Consider the following 11,167-nt stretch of genomic DNA (forward strand, 5'->3'; position numbering starts at 1 on the left):
AATATATTAACTAATTAAATATATAAAAATATAATTAATTAATAAAAAAATTATATATATATATATATATATATATATATATATATATATATATATATATATATATATATATACATACTAGTATAATAATTCCTACTAAACAAAATATAATTATCAGCATAATAGCATATTCTGTGTGGAAAATCTGTACTGCATCAATATTGTAAATTTTAAAGATTATGTTTTACATAACAATTCTACTTTAAAATGCCACATTTAATTCACTGTTTTACTTGCTGTTTCTTTACAGTTGTTTGCGAAATTTAAAAGCAGTTTCTACAGCACACATTTTTCAGCGTGCATTATGAAGAGCTGAACAACCCATCCGTGTTACCAAAGTTACCTGAAGTCTGGATTCCGGTTGGGTTTAATGCCATAGAAGCCAGCAGACAGTGTCACGAGCCATCTGGGAACGAAATTCCCATTTTTACACTCCAAATACGGAGCCGACCAGTGAATCTGAGTTTTGTCGGTAATGTAACTTTCTCCGTTGCGCACAGACGCGTCAAAAGAGGCGAAATCTTGACTCAGCACTCGTTTTTGGAGATGGGTCTTCTTTTTACTTTTATGCTCGTGGTACCACTCGGTCTCAGCCGTTCTGTTCTTCAGTATATGGTGGGCAGTGCTGGATAAATCCTGCAGAATGATCTCTCCGCCTGCCCGTGTGGCCTGAAGGTAAACAGGTGGCCCTTCAGGAGGGGACTCGGTGCTCAAGGTGACCACCGCTCGATGGATCTTCACGTCTCCCTCCAGGATACTCCTGACCAGAGCGTGGTACCACTCCATATCGCGTCTGAGGCTGTGATCTCTGGACCTGTTCGCTTGTAGGATCATGTTGAGGAAGTTTGTGGCGTGAAGGACCGTGTCTAAGACGCTGCGCATGGAGTGATGCGCGTCTCCGCGCGTCCTTCCCCGCAACACCGCCAGCTCATATCTCCTGGAGCAGTTGCCGTGTTTTAAGGTGGAGGAATCCCCCGTGTGCAGAAACGCACTCACCGCTCTGGGTACCTGTTCCTCGGTCTTCTGCGCTAAACCCGAATGGGGCTTCCGGAGGTGCGCTTGCTGGTTGCTGTGCGTATTATAAATGGGCAGCTTTGCTTTTAGGTCCCGATCGTGTTCCACATATCTATAATTCGATCCTATAACAAATCCCACTTGCAAGAGTAACGATATCCGGATTATGGCCATATCCAGCAGTCCCGCTCTTTTTTTTTTACCTTTGCCAGCTGCAGTTCACCAAATCTGATGCGAGAAATCACAGCTGGAATTAATCAAATCAGCACAGCATTTTCACCTGTGGATTTCCACGCATTTCTGACACCCGATTCCCGGCCAGAAGACAGTTATTGCATCGGTAATCCCTTTCCCCTCAGGTGCATTGGTGTTGTTTGTGTAAGTGATGCTGATTCGGTCTTGTATCTCCTTGCAGGAGCGCAGCAGATGTGCAGGATCCCCGACGCTCTCCTCCCAATATGATGCTGGACCACAACAGACGTGACCGAATGAGAGAGAGAGAGAGAGGGAGAGAGAGGAAAAAAATCCTGTTTTTCGGAGGCAGGGAGTCAGTACTTCACACTTGGATGACAAACACACTCCGCCCTCTTTCGTCCACTCCGCTCTTAAAGCATGAGAACGGCATAAACCATTTGCTATAACATCCAGTGATGTCCGATTCGCGTAGGAACCGCTCATTGAGTCGGTTCTTTCCAACGAACCGTTTCGCAAAACAGACTCGTTCGGTCAGAGCGCCTCTCCGCCACTCGTCTCGCGAATCGGCTGCACTGAACCGACCCGTTCGAAGGAACCGATTCGGTCAAATGAGTCGGACTTCCCAACACTACTAACATCCCGTCTTCTTCATCACCTTATAGGGTTTAGGAAAGTGCCCTTGATTGGTGTATGGTCATTTCTGCTGTCAGTCACTTGACGGAGGGCGTGTTTGTAAAACTGAAGGAGCTATCCAGTGCTGAAAGGAGAAAAACATACATCGAAAAAAAAAACGACGATAAATCAAAGGTTTCGGGTTTGGGTAAAAAACAAACGCTCGACTGACAGGAGTACATTTATAACAGCTCTGTGCCTGCTGCATAAGCGTCAACGGGGCGATGCGTTGCGTTGAGACAAACGGCGTTGCTGTCGTGGTGAAATTACGCGATTGTATTGAGAAGTAACAATGAAAACTAACTGCCGTGCGCCATAATAAACAGAACACGTTCTTGTTTTCCGTCCGCATTTTTTAATTGTTTGTGGACGGACGTTTATCGCCGTTGTCTAAGATGCCCTCAGCTGTTCAAAACGTGCTTTAAAACCCCGGCGTGGCGTAACTTCGGTTCATCTGGGCACCGTTGCGCTATTTTTTAGTAGTTAGTTAGTCTGTGACACGTATAAGACGGACTTTGGTGGCGTCGCGTCGCGTCATGCCCCCCTGTTACGTTCATCGTCTCGCGTCAAAAGAGTTTTATTTTATTTAAACAGTAAAAGCCGTGTCGCGAGACAACGCTATTGTTCCATTCCGTTGCGTCACGCCATTACACAGCGAACGCAAAAGGTCTCGCTTACAGCACCGCGTCTTAAGACGTATATCAAGTTTTAAGCAGTTTCAAAACGTCTCCGCCACGCCGCTGAACGCAAGAACGCGTCTTTTGCGAACGGCCCCTAACGATGGATTGAATATAAAACGCCGCTGCACTACCAATAAAGCAGCGGTTCTTGGATTAGACGCGTACAAGCTGGAAGCCGTTCGCTTCTAGGAGACACCGAGCGCGCAGCACTGCTTGTCGCTCACTGGGGGAAATACTGCAGTGAAGCGAACAGCACAGGGCGAACGCATGCGACTGCGTGAGGATGTGAATCATGGTGCAATATGAGTCATCATCATCGCACGAGCGCTTAATCCAGATCTGTAAACAATGAAATGTTCAGAATCTAAGCGCGTGCGTCAGGGGCGCAAATGACTCAAGCGACTAAATGAACTGAAATGGCACGTGAGATCAAACAATCGGTGATGCCATCACTGTCTTCAGAGGTTACCAAAGCCCCTCATAAAAATTCATGTATCTGAACCATATGTTCATAAATTGAAACATTTGCACATTAATAAATCTCAACCTGACAAACAATCACTTTATCTGTATGTGTGTGTGTGTATATATATATATATATATATATATATATATATATATATATATATATATATATATATATATATATATATGAACCTAAATTAATTAGGTGCACATTAGGTTTTCCTTATTTTCATTTTATTCACAGAATGAACAATTTAGCAATTTTGCATGTATTTCATATTCATATTTCACATTTCAAATGTCAGTTGATGCAAATGTGAAGAGGCATGCATATAAATGAATGTAAATTACTTTAATGTGATCATGCACTGAAAAAAAAAGAGCTGAATTTACAGTTTGCAATCTATTTATTTTTGCTACATTTAAACAAACAGATGTCAACTTTCAACACCGTTGTTTTTAATGTAAAATTAGTATTCATTTTTCATTTTTCTCAGAAAAGAACCCATGGCCAGCGCTAGCAATATGCTTTACTGTTTGAGCCACAGAAATGTTTTTAGGGTTGACAGAAATTTTCATAAACTTGACAGGTCTTGAAAAGGTCATTTTCTGTCAGGATATTTTTTCTTCTATGGATATTTTTGATCTTCATTTTATAATAGCAGTGGATTCATTTACATGCTCTTTCCACAATTTAAATATTTAGTGATTTTTAAAAAGCTTGATCTTGTGTCTGTAAATTTGGGCTAAATCTTTTTCAGTGCGAAAATCACTTCCTAACCTGTTCTGTCACCATTCTGTAACTATTTCTACAGACACATATCTCACATGTCTCTTGTAATAGGACCTGTAAGACATGTATGTCCGTGGTGGAATGCATTAATAACTGATTTTCTTCTCACAAAATATCAAAATCAAAGCTAAATGAACGCATTAATGATTTTATGGGACTGGTACAGTTTTCAAGACAGACCCTCAGAGTCAGTTTTTTCTTGGTTCTTTGTCTTTTTCAGGAGCTTTATGGCATGTCATCATATCATATGCAGGGAGAAGACAGGCGAGACCAGAGGTGACTGGAGTGTGTGGCCACAGAGGGGATGTGTCAGACCCTTATAAACAACCTGATCAGGTGCATTTGGCAGCCATGGGGTAGAATATATCCATGTGCAGTATCTGCTTAACCTTACGCTCTTTAATAAGAAACACTGTATACAATAATTTAGCAAATAGGCATTTTGAACATTTTCTGTCTTAGAAAACGGTCAAAAAAAAAAAAAAAAAAAAATAATAATATATATATATATATATATATATATATATATATATATATATATATAAGTAATAATGCAGACATCTTGCATTAAAATAAATAATTACAATTTAATTCCATAGAAAGCACATTAAATTTGGAGCATATTGCACTTTACTGTGCGTTAAATAAAAAAAAACTTACTGACAAATGAGCAAAAGCTAGAATAGTGGCATATTTAAAAAATGTAAAATAAATCATAATTCGATTTTTGCCGTAAATATGCCTGACAAAACTGTTACACTGAATGACATTTTTATCAGGAAAATGTTTATTTTTTGCTCAGAAAAAAGCATTTAATATAAAAGAAAACTTTTTAATTTGGGGGAAAACAACAACAAATTAAATCAGTAAAAAAAAAAAAAAAAAAAAAATATATATATATATATATATATATATATATATATATATATATATATATATATATATATATATATATATATATATATATATATATACACACACACACACACACACACACACACATCCACACAACTATACATATACTAACTTTCTGTCTTCATTTCTGAAACGATTGCTACAGTTTTTACCAGACCTGACTTTTCTAGAATAAAAGTAATCTTGACATTCAGAGATTTCAGACTTTGCCTATTCAGACAGATAGTTGCTGTACTTGCACAGAATAAAAAGCTGACCAAGTTGGTCGCTGAGTGAACTGACCTGTTTTAACAGGATCTCTAAAAAGGATACATTCAGGACTTTCTTATATTTCAAAAGTCTCTCTCTAAAGGGTTTTGTTCTGGGAATGACTGATATCTGCTATTGTAAAATATATCTATCTGTATCTGGAAAAGTGTGCCGCAGTCATATTCGCAAATAGCCACCTTTTTAACAAAAAGCTGCTAAGGCAACATGAGTTATCCCAAACGACAAAGTATCAATATTACATTTAATTAAAAAATTACATTATCTTTATCGTGTCATATGACAATATTTTTGTACTGCGTGATATGCAGCACAAGACAAAACATAACAATAAAACACATAACCATTATAAACACAAGATGCATGCAACGACACAACACAATCAGAAACATAGGAACACGACAACATACTGGGACAAATAAAACATACGAAAAGACAAAACACGGAGCGCATATTCACATGAAAACAAAGCCATTGATTAAACTAGGCCGAAGTGACGGAACCCTGACAATATCAGATTCCCGTTAATCTGTTTCGGATAAAACTATACGTGCCACACACTCCACATTTCACTTTGAAGGTGTTGAGAAATGTGCAAGAAGTAATGTATAATCAATCACTGCGACCTAGGATGACAGTACATACGGGATTTGTACTTGATGTTGCACAAATACAAATATATAATATTTAAAAAAAAATAATACATTTCGACACATACATTGTGTCACAATACTCAATTTCACTCAATTACACTTAGTGTCTATGGACAGTCTGGGTCACGGCACCAACTCGAAGGCATTTTATTATTTGGAATAAAATATATATCAGTACTTTGTGTTTTTACAGTTTGTCCACACATGTGGGGACTGTCCTTAGTAAACGCATAGTTATCATATGCCGTGCTTTTGTTTTCAATCATGACGATTTTTGGAATGACATCAGGCACCTTTGTTGTTGTTTTCTTAGTTTCGTTTGAACTGCAGGACAGCAGGGTCAGAAACACCGGGATAAAGATAATACTGTGAGCCAAACCGAAACTCATAACGAGGAACATGATCTTAAAGAAAGTCCTGAAAATGTGGTTTCTAGATGTAGCCAAAACGAGTACGCCTATTATTGTCGAGGCAGCTCCTTGTAGCACCGGATAACCCAGAGAAACCAATGCATCCACTGCCCGCTCATTAGCTGTCGATTTTTTGCTCGAAACAAAAGCATACGAAATATGTGCAGAGAAGTCGACAGTGAAGCCGATGCACACCACCAGGATGATCATCGAAATGGAATCCAGGTTTACGTCCCATAAGGCCATGAAACCTGCGACACCGGTGACGACTGAGCCGATGGAAAACGTGACCCAGAGGGAACAGAGTGGGTTTGGGATTAATAACAAGGACACGACCAACATGACGGCTGTGGTGAAGCCCACATTCTGAATGGTGCCGGTCACTATGACCATATATTGGTCCAAGTAGATGAACAACGGGTGGAACACTAGTAGTTTAGCTGCACTACAGCTTTGAGCTGCGTTTCTGAGGTCGTTGAACATCGCTATCTCCATACTGGCGTTGGCGATATCCAAAGTTTGGAGAAAAAATCTTGAAGCACCGATTTTGCCTTCTGTGATATTAACGTCGAGCTTGAACTCTGGGTAGCGCAGGAAAAAAGATGATAAATTCTCCATGAAGACATTTTCACCGTTTACATTTAGCCTTTGGTTTTGAGCAAATTGTAAGTAACCGTCCAACCAGGAGACTGCTTTTGACAGATTTTGATTGACAAATGTTAAGCTGTAGAGTTTTTCCATGCAGTGGTTTAGTTCTGATCTGCTGCTCTCATTCCAATATGGCAGCTCTTCAGTCACCGCAACCATGACATTTGGACCGTACCTGGAGAAGAATTTCCGATCATTGTCGTAGTAATCTATGACATACGAACTGTCGGATGCAAGGTCCCTCATATTAATTCCCTGCTTTAAATTAAAACATCCATAGATGCCTCCGGCCAAATAACCCAAATATATCAGCATCACACAGACTTTGGTCCAGGGCTTGATCAGGAACGGACCATAATAGGACTTGAAGACGCGTACTATGGGTTGTTGTTTCTCAGCACCTGTGTTTTGGTCATAGTCGCCACCTACACAGCAGAGGCGATACGCCAACGATTTTCCTTCAGGAGTCTGGGTTGGGAGTTTGCAGCAGGTCAGCCAGTGTCTGTTACTCTGCTCTCTCCTGCCGTTCAGGGCTAGAGCGCTCCCAAAGAAGAGGATGTTATAAACGTAGCAGAAAATAATGGATGTGCTGGTGTACAAGCAGAAGGCCTGAACCGAGCGAAACTCACTCATGAGCCCGATGTAGAAGCCGAGAACGTCGGTCAGTGTGGTGATCGTTATAGACATGGCGGCTTCTTTGAAGGTTTCTGCCATTCTCTTCTCCACTGGGTCCTTCACTTTGGTTTGTTGCCAGTTGGAAAGCATGATGAACATGTCATCAACACCAATGCCTGTGAGAAAAGCTCGCTCTTAATAAACCAACTCCAAACCAAAACCACGCATTTAATTGAAAATTTATGCTAAACATTTTCCAGTAACTTTATAGATGAACTAGGTGAACTAGATTATGTAGGAAAATAAATACAAAATATAGTCAAAATATATAACTCATGACAGATTCAATGATGACAGAAAGTTCAAAAGAACAGCACTTATTGAAACTTTTGCAACATGACCCTGGGCCACAAAACCAGTCCTAAGCGTACATTTTTCAAAATTGATGTATACAACATCTGAATAAATAAGCTTTCCATTGATGTATGGTTTGTTAGGATCGGACAATATTTGGATAAAATACAACTATTTTTAAATTATGTAAATATTGAGGAAATCACTTTTAAATTAGTCCACATTAAGTTCTTAGCAATGCATATTAAATATATATTTTGATATATTTACAATAAAAGCTGTACAAAATATCTTCCATGGAACATGATTTTTACTTAATATCCTAATGATTTTTGTCACGAAAGAAAAATGTGTACTTTTGATGTATTTTTGGCTATTGCTACAAATATACCCCAGCGACCCAACACTATAATCTTAATGTTTCTATGCATAATAAAAGTAATTTCTTTAAAAGAACAATTGCTTCAACAAACGGGGAGCAACGAATGGTTTCGTATTCATGAAAGACGCATACTTTAAAAACAAGTCTTAATGAATAAGTCGCAAAATTATTACTCAAGTGCTGAGCTATTTTTATAGGGTGTTTTTTTCTAGGAAGAGGGGGTTGCTCCTTTTCCTTTTTACTTTTATTGTGTGAAAATGAACGCCATGACCAAACAAAACATTAATCAAAATGCTTATTTCTGTAGCGTATGTAAACAATATGCAATTAAGCCTTAATGGATATTCTATTTTGCACAAACACACACTTACCCAGAATCAGAAAAGGTGAATTGGCCACTGTTATTACGAATGGCACTCGTAAAAGGAGCAGCAAGCCAAAGCTAGACAGCACAGCAAGACCCGCAGACAGAACTCCCATGAACGAAACCCAAATCTTGTTCCTCACATTATCGAGACTGAAATAAAATATAAAATAATACATCACCACTAGTGATTTCTGTTTTATTATTCTCATTCTCATCTTTTGCTTACTGGCACTTATAGTGACATGAATACTTATGAATACTCTTACTCTTATCCCCTTACTCTAAACCCACTCCTCACAAGGTTTTTAATTCTGTATGATTTATAAGCTATTTTTATTAGATATAACATAGAGAACATAACATAGGAAAATTAGATACACACACATACTGTACATACTTTTATACTGACCAAATTATTCTTTCTATGCCCTAACCCTAAACCTAACCCTTGCATGATGTTTGGTCATCATTATGTGGGGAATAACAGGTATACAATCACCGAGGCTGCATTCAATTTAAAGAAAGCAGTAAAACAGTAAGATTGACAAATATATAAAAATGTTAGTATTTTACTGTCACTGTGTCTTTGATCAGTTGTGTGTGTAAACAGTTTTATTTATTTTTACTCCCTGCACTGTCTGAATATGTGTGATATCTTTTTCTTACCGCATGCAAGATAACACCGAGAAGGAGATTGCAAGTGAGTAAGTTATTGAAAAGAGAGGAATGCCATCTGTTGTGTGTTTCTCTATCTCCTCTTGTCTGGAGAGCGAGGTAAAATAAGACACCTGCAGATTGATAAAGTTATCTACATATACGCTACGTAAAGTACATATGGAAATACAGTATGCATGTATGTACAGGCTTTACTGATAATTAATACTGATAACGCGTGAACTCCTTCACAGGCTGCCTACCTCGAGTCCTTTGTTGAACGTTTTTCCGAATAGAAAATTCTGAAACTGTTGAAGCCATTCCAAGGTTCCGTTGATATCCTGCAAAAAGTAGAAAAGTTTGACGGCACGTGCTCGTTGGATCACGCCTCCGCTTTCTTCAACACCTCCTACTGTAGAGCCAAGAAAAACATCTTTCCCTCTCCACTTTTTTATCGGAAATGATAAATTGGCGAATTTATTATCAGTCACGTTCAATATGGGATTTGGGACGCATTCTCCATTTTCTCTGGCGCAAAGATCTTTAAAACGTATCTGAGTTTGGTCGACGGTGACAGAGAGACCATGCACTTGCTTGTCGAGCTCACGGATTTCCTCAAACAGGGCATCTGTTAAAATGTTTCCTTCCGTCACAGAGAATATGATCACTGAATAGTTTCCCTCGGCATAGAGTCTTTGTGTTGAAAACAGCGAATCGTTACTTGGAAACGTCGCTTTCACAAACTCTCTGGCTTGCTTGGAAGGTCCATTGATAGGTGTGAACTGCTGTTCAACGTCATTGTTCACGCCGTCTTTGAGAAAGTACAGTCCTCCTCCGAGAGCAGCGGACGTTATCAGAGGAACGACAAAAAACCAAAGCGGATAAGAACCAACCAGATGGCCAAGTTTCTCAAAAAGCTTAGAAACGGGTTTCTCAACGCAGTCTGTGCGATAAAACGCCATGGTCTTGAAGGAAAGGGCAAAAACTAGTTCTGAACGATGCGCTCATCTGTTCTATTTTTATTACACATTTGCTTAAACCCTGCCCAGAGGTGTGTTCAAACAGTAAAAGGAAGAAGATTTTATAATAATTATCCATCCAATTCTGGCATTATTTATATTTCCTGAAAATTGTTTTCATGACCTCATTACTTCTAAACTATGAATGAAGGAAGTTTTTATACATGAAACAAGTTGGTTGTTCATTTGCAGCAGAAAAAGATGCAATATCATTTACCAAGTTGCACGTGATAGTGGTGTTATTCAGGCCTGGATGATCAATAAAAATATATCTTGTCAGTAAAAATACCTCAAGAGAATAAAAAAACCTTACTTTCCCAATTATTTGCAGACAACTTCGTTTACTTATGGCAAGACACTAGAGGCAAAAACATTTTGTTTCACGCACTGATCAGTTTCGAGATATGAATGTATTTGAACCAAACACCCAAAAAGTGTTTAACTCCACTTTATCTATAGATTTCAATTAAAATACATATAAAAATGACTTTAATTCTGAAGCAATGAGAGTAGCACATTTTAAATAAAACAGTTTTATTCTTATGTATACTGAAGATTTTGCATTTGGTTGGTTTTTGACTATTTATTTCTAACATATTGTGATTTCTTTTGCTTTCTTTTCTTTTGCTTTCTCTATCAACAAAATCGAACCCATTTTGATACTGGATTCATCCAGATGTTTGTTCCCTTTTATTTATTTGTTGATTTCCTTTTATTTTACACCATCAGCATTTTAATCCATTGTGTAGATATCCTGGGAACTATACAGTCACAAAGAATTAATACACAGAATCTGTGCCAATATAACTTGAGTGTATGTACTCCTCAATGTATACAAGATACAGGATATCATCAGAGCACCAAGCTTATTGTGTTTATTAGACGGCAAGTGCACTACAAAATCAGAAAGACTTCAGAATTCATTAAAAATATCTTGTTTAGCTATTTAAGGGTGACTTATTTTTTATGTGAACTATCCCCAACTATAAAGTTGATCCCACTACTATGCTGCATATGCTAAGCTT

The 11,167-nt window shown here is 38.3% G+C and overlaps 2 protein-coding genes across 3 annotated transcripts in view; both read right to left on the reverse strand.

Annotated features, from left to right (window-relative positions):
* Positions 1-1,814, reverse strand: part of gpr158a (G protein-coupled receptor 158a) — a 78,037-nt gene extending 76,223 nt beyond the window's left edge. The window contains exon 1 of one of the 2 annotated variants that reach the window (XM_043226910.1): positions 383-1,814. In XM_043226910.1, the coding sequence (XP_043082845.1) occupies positions 383-1,227 (845 nt within the window). In that variant the 5' untranslated portion in view covers positions 1,228-1,814. The remainder of the gene's footprint in view (positions 1-382) is intronic. The other variant, XM_043226911.1, reaches the window with a different exon arrangement.
* Positions 1,815-4,925: 3,111 nt separating this feature from the next.
* On the reverse strand, positions 4,926-10,351 carry LOC122329576 (patched domain-containing protein 3-like). Its single transcript, XM_043225876.1, has 4 exons — positions 9,387-10,351; positions 9,136-9,257; positions 8,474-8,619; positions 4,926-7,542 (listed from the first exon to the last, which is right to left on the reverse strand). The coding sequence occupies exons 1-4, from the start codon at positions 10,083-10,085 to the stop codon at positions 5,801-5,803; spliced, it is 2,709 nt and encodes a 902-aa protein (XP_043081811.1). The 5' UTR covers positions 10,086-10,351; the 3' UTR covers positions 4,926-5,800.
* Positions 10,352-11,167: the final 816 nt, after the last annotated feature.

Source organism: Puntigrus tetrazona, chromosome 24 (genome assembly GCF_018831695.1).
Source record: "Puntigrus tetrazona isolate hp1 chromosome 24, ASM1883169v1, whole genome shotgun sequence".
NCBI classification, from domain to species: domain Eukaryota; kingdom Metazoa; phylum Chordata; class Actinopteri; order Cypriniformes; family Cyprinidae; genus Puntigrus; species Puntigrus tetrazona.